At 44.0% G+C, this 14,790-nt stretch overlaps 2 protein-coding genes across 2 annotated transcripts; one reads left to right on the top strand and one right to left on the bottom strand.

The window, feature by feature from the left end:
• Nucleotides 1-5,331: 5,331 nt before the first annotated feature.
• Nucleotides 5,332-7,232, bottom strand: LOC308174958 (olfactory receptor 5V1-like; the record flags this gene model as incomplete). Its single annotated transcript, XM_080550069.1, has 3 exons — nt 5,332-5,663; nt 5,947-6,173; nt 6,859-7,232. The coding sequence occupies 3 exons, from the start codon at nt 7,230-7,232 to the stop codon at nt 5,332-5,334; spliced, it is 933 nt and encodes a 310-aa protein (XP_080406195.1).
• Nucleotides 7,233-13,636: 6,404 nt separating this feature from the next.
• LOC308174957 (olfactory receptor 52D1-like) lies at nt 13,637-14,575 on the top strand (the record flags this gene model as incomplete). Its single annotated transcript, XM_080550068.1, has 1 exon — nt 13,637-14,575. One exon carries the CDS (start codon nt 13,637-13,639, stop codon nt 14,573-14,575), a length of 939 nt encoding a protein of 312 aa, XP_080406194.1.
• Between the last annotated feature and the right edge of the window lie 215 nt (nt 14,576-14,790).

The following is a 14,790-nucleotide window of genomic DNA, read 5'->3' as shown; positions in this document are numbered from 1 at the left end:
GTCACAACCTGCCAGTGCCTGCTCACCATCCAGGAGAGCATGAAATCGCCCTTAACACCAGCCACCTGACCAGTGGTGACCAGAAGTTGCCCAGTAACCACCCAGCAAGCCAGCCCCGAACAGAGACAACAAGGATGCTTTATCGCCGGGCTAGGACTGGTTGTAACACTGACTAAAGAGATGCTAATAATAACACAATAGTATTAGCATGCTGTTACACAGTAGGCCTACATTAGAAATTGTTTTGTAAATGCATACAAATGGATGATGATAAATGCATGGTAATCCTTGTTCCCTTTGTGTAATAACATAAACCACTCAACACCAGTACCATACTACCATGTAATGTAACAGCAACTCAAAAAATGGGGCATAGTAACACAACCAACATTCATTGTAGTAAGTATAAGAATTAAGAAAAGCACGGTGAGCTGCCTAAACGACTACCGCCCGGTGGCACTCACACACCAATCATCATGAAGTGCTTCGAGAAACTAGTCCGGGCCCACATAGTCACACGCCTCCCGCCCAACCTGGATCCATACCAGTTCGCCTACAGAGCCCACAGGTCCACAGAGGACGCCATCGCGACGACTCTCCACTCCACTCTATCCCACCTGGAGAGGGGAAACAGCTACGCGAGACTGCTCTTTGTGGACTTCAGCTCTGCCTTCAACACCATCCTTCCAGACAGACTAGTGACCAAATTACTAGACCTGGGACTATCACACTCTATATGTGCATGGATCAAGGACTTCCTGTCTGACCGCCCCCAGAGGGTGCGTGTGGGCTCCCACACCTCCACAGCCCTCAGACTCAGCACTGGGTCCCCTCAGGGCTGCGTGCTAAGCCCCATCCTCTACAACCTCTACACCTACGACTTCACCCCCGTCCACCCCAGCAACTCCATCGTAAAGTTTGCAGACGACACCACCGTGGTGGGCTGCATCTCAGGAGGCGGCGTACAGGGATGAGGTAGAGCAGCTGAGCAAGCTGTGCAAGGTTAACAACCTGCTGCTGAACCAGTCAAAGACCCAGGAAATCATCGTGGACTTCAGGAGGAAAAAATCTGAGGTCCAGCCCCTGCTCGTCGAGGGAGGGAGCGTGGAGAGAGTCTCAACCCTCCGATTCCTGGGGGTGCACATACAGGATGACCTGTCCTGGAAGATCAACACAGCAGCCATCATCAAGAAGGCACAACAGCGGCTCTTCTTCCTGAGAGTCCTCAGGAAAGACCACATCGGACAGGAGATGCTGGTGACCTTCTACCGCTGCGCAGTGGAGAGCATCCTCACCTACTGCATCTGCATCTGGTTCTCCAGCTGCACAGCCGCAGAGAGGAATGCGCTACAGAGAGTCGTGAGATCGGCCCAGAAGATCACCGGCGCCCCCCTCCCCTCTCTGGAAGAGCTGTACAACACACGCTGCCTCAGGAAGGCCTCCAAGATCTCCAGAGACCCATCCCACCCTGGGTACGAACACTTTGCTCGGCTGCCCTCGAACAGGCGGTTCAGGACCATGTTCGCAAGGACAAACAGACTGAAGCTCAGCTTCTACCCCAGGGCCATTCAGGCCCTGAACACAGCAAAGACCTAGGTTCTAGGCCCTGGACAATCTAGACAAATTGATGGCAGCTACTAGATTGAAATCAAGTGTAATACTGAAACACAACTGTGTACATTTCAAACCTGCAAACTGCGACACTTTAAATGAATGTGCAATAACACTATGTGCAATATGACAACCCTAGGGTACATAAGGTTCAGAGAATAGGAAATGTTAGAATAGGTATAGCATAGCATAGAGTACAGCACAGTGTTTTATTTGTATAGTATAGTATAGTGGATAGTGTACATAGCCTTTATTTATGTAAACCAGCTCTTTTCCCTTCTTGTTTTTAGTTTTTTTTTTTCTAGCACCAGGGGAGCCCCCCCTCCCAAATGTTGTTGTTTGGTACCTGTACTATATCAATGACAATAAAGACCATTCATTCATTCATTCATTCATTCATTCATTCAATTATGAGGGGAACCATGATGATTACAATGACACTTGATGCTTAAAAAAAACGGTGGAGGGAGATAGAATATTCTTAATATTCTTATTCTTCAAACTTCATTTATATAGCACAAGTCATAAGTGCTGAACATAAAAACAATACTAAATAAAATACAATACAATAAAACAAGAAATAGGAGATCAGAAATAGGAGTAAAAGTGTGAGATAAACACTAGATAAAAGCCAGGCTAAAAAGGTATGTTTTAAGATTTCCTTTAAAACATATCCACACTCTCTGCCATCCTCAAGTCCTCCGGCAAGCCGTTCCAAAGTCTAGGGCCATAGTGGCTAAAAGCAGCCTCGTCATGGGTCTTTGTCCGGACCCCTGGAATAATCAAGAGACCAGTACCAGAGGACCTGAGGGATCTAATGGGTGAATATTCTAAGACCATGTCCGACATGTAGTTGAGGGCGAGACCATGTAGTGCCTTGTTGACCAATCAAAGAATCCTAAAATCAATTCTACGACTAACAGGTAGCCAGTGCAGCGATTTTACAACAGGTATAATGTTTGCTCTCCTTCTGGTCCTGGTTAAAACATGAGCAGCTGAATTTTGTACATACATGGACTTGATCAATGGCATTTTTTAAAAAGGAGAGAGTGCCAGTGACTTCAATTTAGGAGTCAGTTTCTCTCTCAGTGCCTCTACTCCAATGACAAGTACCTCTGTTTTGCCCTGGTTGAGCTGAAGGACGTTCTGAGCCATCCAAGCATTAATGTATAATACAGTCTTGGTGGGCATCAATAGGGCTTGTGTCATCAAGAGACACAGCGATATAGAGTGTCATCAGCGTAGCTGTGAAAATGTATGCCATCTCGCCTGGTGTTATTGCCAAGGGGCAGCATATATAAACTGAAGAGGACTGGACCTAGGATAGAGCCGTGTGGTACTGCACAGTTGATGCTATACAGTAGTTCTTAGATGAGTATTCATCGAGGGCAACAAAACATTCTCTACCTGTGAGGTAGGACTTAAACCAGTTTAGTGCAGTACCAGAGAGGCCAACATACTTATGTAGTCTGTCTATGAGGATATTATGGTCGACTGTATCGAAAGCTGCACTCAGGTCAAGGAGAACAAGGACAGAGAGTTTTTTTGTTGTCCAATTTAGTTCTAAGGTCATTCACGACGTTTACCAGGGCTGTGTCCTCAACAACACCAAGACAGTGGAGGTGATTATGGACTTCCAGAAAAAGGCTCCAACTCACTCTCCACTGGTCATCAATAACTCCTCTGTCACGATATTGGATGAATTCAAGTTTCTGGGCACTACCATCTCCAACAAACTTAAATGGGATAACAACATCACCCATTTAGTGAAAAAAGGCCAGCAGCCCTTGTTCTTCCTCCGTCAGCTGAAGAGACTCCACATCAGTCGTCACATCCTGGTCCAGTTCTACAGGGCCGTCATAGAGAGCATCCTAACATCTTCGATCACTGTCTAGTACGACTCTGCGTCTGCCCGATCTAAGGCCAAGCTACATCAGGTCAAAAACATCACGACACTTGAACAGTTTCTTCCCCAAAGCCATAGCCCTCCTCAATAACTCCTGATCATTGCGCCTTGCACTTTACATGTTTTTGCACTAAGTTGTACAGTATATTTATTCACTTGTTCTGTATATATTGGGTGTCTTGAGTATTGTTGTGTTGTCGTCTTGTTTGTTGTATGTACTGTAGCTGATGAGAGTGCGCAAATACGATCACATCACACCCATCCTCCACTCACTACACTGGCTTCCCATCTCCTCTCGGATCATTTACAAAATCTCACTGTTAACTCATCAATGCATTCACGGCAACGCACCCCCTTACCTCAAGGACCTGGTCAAATCCCACAGCCCCTCCACTCGCACTCTCCGCTCATCAAATGCAAACCAACTCAAACCCACCAAAACCCACCTCCGCTCCATGGGAGACCGGGCCTTCTGCTTCATCGCCCCCGAACTGTGGAACGCCCTCCCTGCCCACCTGAGAGCACCACAGTCGGTCGACTCTTTTAAGAGCGGACTTAAGACTCATCTTTTTAACAAAGCGTTCCAGTAGCCAGATTTGTATTTATTTTTTTCTTTAGTTTTATGCCACAGTGTCTTTTTAACCTTTCTGCTTTTGATGTTTTTAGTGATCTTTATTGTGTTGTGCTGTTTTTGTTTCTTTTATTGACTGTAGCACTTTGAGATTCTTGAAATGTAAAGTGCTTTATAAATAAAATCCATTATTATTATTATTATTATTATTATTATTATTATTATTGTAGCTTGTTCAGCATGGAGAATACGCCATACATCGAGTAAGTCATGTTCCTAGTGCACTGCAAATAGCGAATAAAGTTTCCTGCAATAAACTTTAGTTTGTTTGTCTAATTGACTGGACATTCTGCACAGTTCTGATTCACCAGTGACAGCATGGAGACGGAGTAGGCCTTGTACCTACAGAGGACTAATTAACCCTAAAGGAGCTATCAGGGCGTGATTAGTGGCTCTAGGAGAGTGACTGGGGTACTCATTAGACTGCTCCGGCCCCCCTAACGCAGCAAACAGGTTAGCAACAGTGGCAAACAAACATCTGTGATTAAACAGCGCGCACGCACACACACACACAGAGGCTGTGGCTCTGGGGCGGCTGTGGCTATGGTGATGGGTTATGTCGGCCTAACTGTATGGATGCAGCTGCTGTGACCCTTTTTGTGTTGTGAATGCAAAACATAGGCCGTGCTGTTCGATTTACTTCTTTCTCTTTTAATGTATTCTGTCCTGACTTCTCCCTAGCTTCCTGGCCTCCCTGTTTCCCTCATCACATCGAGGTAGAATTCCTGGTGAATAATTGGCAGCTAAACTTCTGGAATGCACTTTTATAAAATATAGACTAAATAAAGACTTGGCCCTGCACTGTTGGTGCTGTACTGTATGTAACTTCAAAATGTGTTAATGATCAACATTTTGTCAACAAACGCTCCTTTAAATATTTTATTTTTTTTACCATTTTTATTACAGTTATTTTCAACCAGGGGTATAATACTAATAAATTGTATGTTTTTTTACACTTTTCATTTGTACAATCTCAAAGTGCATATATTAGAGTTCAGTAGAAGTTTAGGCATGTAGTATAGATTCAGTCATCTCCTACACAAATTCATAAAGGTTCACATTTTCTGATCAACATGGAGATGAAAGGAGTAAGTTTCAGTAAGACAGGGTGTGACAAAAAAAGCATGCTCTGTTTGTGGGAAACAAACAGATATTCTTATCATACACATTCTGTCATCTGTATTCACAGTTTGGGCGAGATCGTTTTTTTGAACAATCCAACAATGCTTCTGCGTAATTCTGTGGTGACCAAGCCGTAGATGATGGGGTTGACAGTCGGGGGCACTACGAACCCCAGTATGGTGAAGAACCTCTTCATGTTTAGAGGGACGTTAGGGAAACGGACACTGAGGACGAGGATGAGGATAGTGATCTCATAGATCAGGTAGACAACCAGGTGTGTGGCGCAGGTCTGCAGAGCCTTGCTGCGGCTGCTGCTGTCGCAATTCCTCTTCATGCAGGCACTAAGGATCTTGGCGTAGGAGAAAGCGATGAGGAGGAAGGAACAGCTGCTCACTGTCCAGGTAATACACAAGCCTGGAATGAGATTGAAAATAATTCGAAACTCCCAAATGAGTACTTGCAACTCCTACTTTTTTTTTTTTTGTCAATAGAGCTTTTTAAAATAAAACACATTCTACTAGACATGGACAAGAAAATCTGAGCAAACAAGAGAACAAACCCTACAGCACATCATTCATGGTCATTCATGCAATGTAACAAAAAAAAAGACATCTAGACATTTTTGGTCTAGACATATTATCTGTCTTATCCTTCCTTATATCATCCTAAAACGTACCGTAGTAGTCGTTGATAGGTGTGGGCCGGCAGGCCAGGACCAGGATGGAGCGGTTACTGCAGAAGACATTTCTGATGTGGTTGCCACACAAGGGCGTGCCGATGTTCAGAGCAAAAAGCACCCCTATGAGGAGGACGGCAATAGCCCAGGCCAGAGCACAGGAAAACACCAGCCGAGCCGTGGTCATGATGGTTTGGTACCGAAGCGGCTCACAAACAGCCACATACCTGTAGTTAAGAGTGAAACAGAAATAGAATACATAAAGACAACATGTATTGTCTCATGTACCGGTAGGTTACATAGTGTACAGCTATGTTCAAATAACTAAATCAATACTCATTATGTGATCACTTAATCATTGATGCCCTTCTAAAACAATTGTCACTTTCATGCTTTATTCTGTCTTGAAAAGAACCGTTGTTAAGTTTGCACTGGTGCAAACATTTAAAGGGACGCTTCACCGTTTTGTTGTAACTCATACTAATTATTTCCAGGACCATACTCTACCCGTCTCTACATATGCGAAAACTGTGATTTGTTTTACATTCTTTAGTCAATAAGGTGGATAAAAGGTACCGAGGAAGTTTCCAGCCAGGAGGAATGTGGTCCTGGTTGTAGATTTAGAAAGTCACTAAGGCAAATAAAGAAATTACCCCCAATGACATCATGGGGGGACATTTCCAATTTCCTCCGGCCTTCTCTGTCTTCTTGACTGCAGAACTTAGAAAAACAGTTTTCAAATACGTAGACACTGCTATGGTGTCAGAGATAATAAATAGGAGGTAAGTGAAGTGGCACTTTAACAAATTGAGCCCTAGCTGAGTGAGTAATCCGTTCTCCCACACAGTTCTACAACGTTTACATGTTGTACAATATAGATTTACAGTATAGGACTAGAACAGTGTGTCATACCTGTCGTAGGCCATGGCACACAGCAATGTCTGCACAGCTGTAGCATAGATGTGTATAGCGAAGGCCTGGACGATGGCGCTGACATATGTGACTCTCTTATCCCCTGTCAGGAAGTGTATCATCAACCGGGTCATCACAGCTGTGGCTCCAAGTAGGTCACAGGCAGCCAGGTTACACACCATCACATACATGGGCCTGTGCAGCTTCTTGTCCACTGTAATCACACTCATCACAGTCCCATTTCCCACAAGGACCAGGAAGTAGCTGGCCAGGACCAGGGAGAACAGCAGGTAACCCTGGCCCTCCTGCACCGTAAAACCCTCCACCTCAAACGTGATTGGCTGCTTCAGGGCTATGTAGGACACGTTCTCCATCCTCAACATAACAGCCCTGTAAAAACCACAGTACAAGAGGAACCTCCTCACAACACACATGGTCCAGAGACGTCAGATTACTGTTTACTCACTCCTAGCAACTTTTAACTTTGAGAGTTTGTTTCAGTATGAAAGTTCAATAGTTGATAATGTCTGAGAATAATAGTAACCTACATAAACTAGTATTAGTATATAGTGTTATACTCAAACGAATCCTGCCCTTAAACATACAATGTATCAACAATTGACAAAATAAGGTACTGTCAAAAACATTTTGGCACACCATTCCATTCCTATCCATTCCTACAATTTAAACATTTCTATTCATAACAAGCCATCTCAGTTCAGTTTGCACAAAGCCTTGCAGTTGTGGTGAGGTGTTGTGGTGCTCTCTACCTGTCTGAGCAGTGATGAAGTTCTGGCCAGGGGAGACGTGACTGTTCTTTATACTATACTTGGTTTCTTCCACGCCCATCGTCCCCTGTCTGAGTCCCTCAATCCCTACATCCATCATTATGACACCCTGTGGGCATACCCACCTACGCCAGTAGGGGAATGATATCATGTCATCCGAGCCACTGCCATCCTTAACCATGCAAGTAATCCAACCATGCAACCATCCAACCAATGCGACATGGTCTGGTGAAAAAGGCCGCAAGTAGGGGGAGGTAATTTTTCAGTCTTTGACAGATTATGATTGTAAGCTTTCAAATGATGTGTCATACATTGAAATCTGAGAATACAGTGGGGGAAATACGTATTTGATTTTGTAAGTTTGCTCACTGACAAAGAAACGAACGGTCTATAATCTTTATGGTAGGTTTATTTTAACAGTGAGAAACAGAATATAAAAGAAAAAAAATCCAGAAAAACACATTATATAAAAGTTATAAATTGATATGCATTTCCCTAGCAAAACATGACTTGAAAGAAACCCTTGTTGGCAAGCACAGAGTTCAGACATTTCTTGTAGTTGGTCATCAGATTTGCGTACCACTGAGCATTCTTTATACAGTATGGAAAGTGATGATTTAGGTAGATACATAAATGATATATACAGCACTAAATCTGCACACTGGGAGAGAGAGAGAGAGACTCCCCTTCGCGTGAAAGCGAACTTTGTGGCCATTTCTATGCTAACAACAGAGTAGTCTGCTGGTATGAGAACGTGTATAGAACGTTTTTTCTTGTTTTTTTTCATACAAAATGGTGTTTATTTCGGATACTGTAGTGGAAGATATCCTCATTTCCAGTGACGTGAAGTAGCTGCCATCTTGTTGTGACATTTTTGTTTATCCTGCCTTTTCGTCAATTGATTGGTTTCTACCATACACCCCCGAAACCACCATAAAATGCCCCCGAACGCACTCTTAAACTAGCAACGTTTGTTAACAAATTATAGGTATTTAGTGATCCTAAAACTGTTGTTATATTGAGTGGGCTCTTCAACACTTCATCTTTCGTAATATGCAAAAAACAAAACAAAAAATGTATTTTATTTTATTTAGTATTAATTATTTAGCACATCTTAATTTTCCACTGTCAGATAAGGGTTTGAAATATCTTTCTTATTCTTATATTTAGTTCCCATACTGAGGTACTTGATAGACATATTTTGTTGAGTCATCATTGCAATAGGGTACCTCTCGTTCAGAAAATATAACTTAACACTAGAAGCACCACAGATGGGGTCATGTGACTAAGTGAGTAAAAAAAAACATATACCTTTGCACTCGATCAAATTTCAAGACCCTCCTTTCATGACTTTTCCTACATAGGTGCGTTCTACCACCCAGTGTTAGAGATGCCCCGATCGTTTGGCCACCGATTTAAATCGGCCGATATTCAGTAAAAATATGAGATCGGGGAAGTCCGATCATGTGTTCTAGTCGCCGATCAAGACAACCGATCAATGACGCAAACAAAGTGAGCCAATGCGTGCATTGTTGCAAAAAAATCCCTAAAAACTAAAATATGTCGGTTGTGTGGAAGTACTATCAGGTTAGTGAGATGGATGTCAATTATGCCATCTGCAATCTGTGCAAGGATCAAATATCCCGTTGGGGAGTTATGGTAAAATCCTTCAACACAACCAATAAGGCACCTGAAGTTGCATCACATAAGGCAGCACGACGTGGAGAAAAAAAAGAAGAAGGCAGAGAAACGCCTGCTAACGATAACACAAACCACTTTAGAGAGAAGCTACGCGTATAACCGGGATAGCTAGAGGGCTAAGTAGATCGCAAGAAAAGTGATTGAGTTTATAGGGCTGGACGACCAACCATTCAGTGTGGTTGAAGACGTGGGATTCCGTAGGCTACTCTCTCACATTGAGTCTACAGTCTCCCAGGTCGCACATATTTTTCTGATGTAGCCCTACCTGAGCTGTACCACAATTAATACCACCATTGTAGTGCCGAGAGACAGGAGTCGTAGGCGGCGTATCAAATGACAAAGCTAAACGTTTATTTTGTTTAAATTTTATAAAGGACATGAACGATTGTCAACAACACACTCGAGCAGTAAGTAGAACTGAATAAACAACTCAGGTACCACGCACTTAACTGTCCGTGCGGAACAATACTCCCAACCCATAGTTCCGTGGGTGAATTATGTCAACCCACCACACTATATGAAATGAATACTGTTATTTAAAGCTCCAAGATGCTGTAAAATGTGTATTTGTGTCAACGTAAATATCTTATACACTTTTAAACGTTTTTCACGATTATAATGTCTTTTTTTTAATTATCATTTTAGATGCCACTGTCAGTGAAGGAAAAAGCTGTCCAAAAACAAATGTCTTAGGTACTATAGACAATCTAATAGATATAGATAGATAGATAGATAGATAGATAGATATAGATAATAGATACTATATATATACAAAACGTCTAGATGTAGGTGAAATGCATTGCATATGAATGAATGAATGAATGAATGGTCTTTATTGTCATTGCTATAGTACAGGTACCAAACAACGACATTTGGGAGGGGTGGCTCCCCTGGTGCTAGGAAAGGAAAAAACAAAACAAAAAACAAGAAGGGAAAGGAGCTGGTTTACATAAATAAAGGCTATGTACACTATCCACTATACTATACTGTACAGATAAAACGACTAGGGTTGTCATATTGCACATAGTGTTATTGCACATTCATTTAAAGTGTCGCAGTTTGCAGGCTTGAAATGTACACATTTGTGCCTCAGCACTACACCTGATTTTTTCAATCCAGCAGCTGCCATCAATCCGTCCAGACTGTCCAGGGCCCAGAACCTAGGTCTTTGCTGTGTTCAGGGCTTGGATGGCCCTGGGGCAGAAGCTGAGCTTCAGTCTGTTTGTCCTTGCGGCCATGGTCCTGTACCGCCTTTTCGAGGGCAGCCGGGCAAAGTGTTCGTACCCAGGGTGGGATGGGTCTCTGGAGATCTTGGAGGCCTTCCTGAGGCAGCGTGTGTTGTACAGCTCTTCCAGAGAGGGGAGGGGGGCGCCGGTGATCTTCTGGGCTGTTCTCACGACTCTCTGTAGCGCATTTCTCTCTGTGGTTGTGCAGCTGGAGAACCAGTTGCAGATGCAGTAGGTGAGGATGCTCTCCACTACGCAGCGGTAGAAGGCCACCAGTATCTCCTGCTTGTTGTGTTCCTTCCTGAGGACTCTCAGGAAGTAGAGCCGCTGTTGTGCCTTCTTGATGGTGGCTGCTGTGTTGTTCTTCCAGGACAGGTCATCCTGTATGTGCACCCCCAGGAATCGGAGGGTTGAGACTCTCTCCACGCTCTCTCCGTCGATGAGCAGGGGCTGGACCTCAGATTTTTTCCTCCTGAAGTCCACGATGATTTCCTGGGTCTTTGACTGGTTCAGCAGCAGGTTGTTAACCTTGCACAGCTTGCTCAGCTGCTCTACCTCACCCCTGTACGCCGCCTCGTCCCCCCCCGAGATGCAGCCCACCACGGTGGTGTCGTCTGCAAACTTTACGATGGAGTTGCTGGGGTGGACGGGGGTGAAGTCGTAGGTGTAGAGGTTGTAGAGGATGGGGCTTAGCACGCAGCCCTGGGGGGACCCAGTGCTGAGTCTGAGGGCTGTGGAGGTGTGGGAGCCCACCCGCACCCTCTGGGGGCGGTCGGACAGGAAGTCCTTGATCCATGCACATATAGAGTGTGATAGTCCCAGGTCTAGTAGTTTGGTCACTAGCCTGTCTGGAAGGATGGTGTTGAAGGCAGAGCTGAAGTCCACAAAGAGCAGTCTCGCGTAGCTGTTTCCCCTCTCCAGGTGGGATAGAGTGGCGTGGAGAGTCGTCGCGATGGCGTCCTCTGTGGACCTGTGGGCTCTGTAGGCGAACTGGTATGGATCCAGGTTGGGCGGGAGGCGTGTGACTATGTGGGCCCGGACTAGTTTCTCGAACCACTTCATGATGATTGGTGTGAGTGCCACCGGGCGGTAGTCGTTTAGGCAGCTCACCGTGCTTTTCTTCGGGACTGGGATGATAGTTGAGGTTTTCAGGCAGGGTGGGATGGTGGCCTGGGACAGGGACTGGTTGAAGATGTTGGTGAAAACCCCGGCCAACTGGTCGGCGCAGTCCCTCAGCACCCGCATATATGTTGCATATAATTATACAATTATAGGGCCAAAAGCCACCCTCCCAAAACATTGGGGTAAAAAAATAAAGCCCGCCACCGGCCTCTCTCTTCAACATTTAGACTACTAAGTGGAAACAATTACTTTTTTTTTATGGTGATTTTGTGTTCACACAGTCCTTGCTTTTGAACACGTCCTAAAACAAAAGTTTGTTTACAAGCCAATGTAATCAAAGCCATGAATGAAATGTTAATCCAATTCGCAAATTGTAAGTATTTAGTGATCCAAAACTGTTGTTGTTTTTTATATCGAGTGGGCACTTCAACACTTAAACTTTCGTAACATGAAAAGAAAACGGAAAACACAGTAGCAGCATATACTAACTTGAATTTGCGCTATCAAAGCCACAATGGCACACGGGATGGCCTATCTTGAAACTTTCACGTCTTTACTGATTGACAGCACTCAACACCCAATGGCCATTGGGGGGGCACACAGGGGGGCCAATCAGATCACAAGGGGGGTGGGTGCTACCCTGTGCCCCCACGGTAGCTCCGCCCCTGCGTGCGAGCGCCCAAAGCCAGCATTTTCAAGCCTGAACTAAGTTATCATTGACGAGACAAACCTGAATTGGATTATTGGAACAAGTTGAGTCTTAAATCACAGTCAAGATTAGCTTGAACCAGGCCTTTTCAATTAATCGCTGATGTAGTTATCAACGTATGTGGAATACCTCCCTGTCAAGTTCACAACGACAGACAGGCAGCCTCCAAGAGGAGGCACTAGAGAGTCGGCAAGGTGACCCGACCCATAACATTATACCATGTAGTGTAAGAGCACATCCTAAAATGGTGGAGCACAGTAAGACAAACAACATTCATCTTACGTTATAATAATTCTGGGAGGAGCAATTTGAAAGTTGCAATGACTCTCTTGAGGAGGTTAAGGAACCGACTCTTACTTATTGTCTATAAAACAGTGGAGGGAGACATAATATTCTTAGTCTCTGTCTCATGACTGTAGGCATTGACTCAAGGAGATATTGACTCCTGGTACTGTAGAGGACTATAGTATCTATATCTATATACTATCTATAGTGTGAGGACTGATTTGAAGGACGACAACGAAGGACTACAACCAGGTGATGATTTAAAGCATTTCAAACAATGGTTGTGTTTCACACTTGTTAGGAGTTGACTTAGGGGTAATATTATAAAAGGAAACTGTTTTATTTCTGCTCTGAATTTCAAACTGTCTGTTTTTTATTATTTAGTAAGCTATGGACTTTTTTTTAGAAAGATCTTCATGAACATAGTTATTATACAGTACATACAATCAGGTCAGAATATGTTATTCTTCTAATTGCAAAGTAAGCAATAACAAGTTCAGAGTTCAGAGTCTTTCTTTTGGATCATCTTTCAGGAATTGTATGTGCAGAGGGATAGTTCACACAACATACAAGTTAGGATGATCTTATACATACATTGGCTGCAATTTACAGTCATTAAACAGACACTTTTATCCTGAGCAACATAAGTACATACTTCTTAAGTCAGTGAAACTATAGGCCTACCTTTAAAACAGGATTTTGCTTGTACTGTAAATCAAAGGCTGATCTGAGGGAATCATTTCCTTGGAAGATGGTCATGGAGATGCATTGACGTTCCACTATTTTGTCAGAAATCAAACCAATTATCTTTTGACTGTGTAATTGTCTGTTTCTGCTATATCCAGCTTGTCATTATCTTGCCAAACGAGGGACGGTTATATCTCTTTCCTTACCCCTCTCTTTTCTGTGATTTCCTCTCTCCCTTCATTTTCTCTCTCAGACAGCAAATGGAGAACCTGACCTATAACAGCTACATTCTCAAGCTGGAGGGGTTAAAGGTCACCCAGGAGTCCATGTACCCCGTCTTCCTCTTCTTCCTCCTCTCCTACCTCTTCATCATGGTCACCAACGTGGGTATTGTGGTTCTCATATCCATGGAGAGGAGTCTGCACCAACCCATGTATGTCCTCTTCTGCAACCTGCCCTTAAATGATGTCATTGGTAACTCTATTATGGTCCCCAGGCTGTTGGGCGACCTCCTGGTCCCAGCATCTGAGCGCTACATCAGCTACGCTGAGTGTGTGGTCCAGGCCTTCTGCACACACATGTTTGGCACAACTTCACACACGATACTGATGATCATGGCCTTTGACAGGTACGTGGCCATCTGCAACCCCCTGCGCTATGCCGCCATCATGAACAACAGTATGGTGGTCAAGCTGTCTGTGTCTGCCTGGGGGGTGGCCATGGTCCTAGTGGGCATTCTGCTGGGTCTGACCCTGCGACTGAACCGCTGCAGGACTCTGATCACCAATCCTTTCTGTGACAATGCTTCATTGTTCAAGCTGTCCTGCGAGAGTGTGTACATCAACAACGTGTATGGCCTCACCTTCACGGTGGTGCTGTTCGTCTCCTCCATTGGCAGTATCACGCTCACCTACATGAAGATTGTGGCCGTCTGCCTGACCAATAAGAACAGGGATCTTAACAGTAAGGCCATGAAGACCTGCAGCACACACCTGGTTCTGTACCTGATCATGCTGGTATCTGGTTTCATCATCATCATTCTGCATCGCTTCCCTCAGTACTCTGATTACAGGAAGCTGTCCGCACTGCTCTTTCACATCGTCCCTGGCAGCCTGAACCCCATCATCTACGGGCTGCAGTCCAAAGAGATACGCAAACTCATGCTGCACATGTTCCAATCCAAGAAAGTGTCTCCATGATTTTCATGTCTGTTTTATAATGTACTTTAGAAGTTGTGGATTGAAATTACAATTCAATAATTGCACAAAAGGCATTTGACTTCAATGTTTTCTCCACAAATTGAAAAAAGAAGCTTTTTAAATAAGGTTTTTCCATTATATTGAATTTATAATTGAAATTGAAAACCAATCTCAGGATCAATTAGATTCAAGTTATGTGCCCCTTTTTGCCATGG

The sequence above is a fragment of the Nansenia antarctica genome (assembly GCF_963989245.1).
Source record: "Nansenia antarctica genome assembly, chromosome: 20".
Taxonomy (NCBI): Eukaryota; Metazoa; Chordata; class Actinopteri; order Argentiniformes; family Microstomatidae; genus Nansenia; species Nansenia antarctica.
The sequence above is the reverse complement of the archived record's forward strand: the minus strand, read 5'-3'. Positions and strand labels throughout refer to the sequence as shown.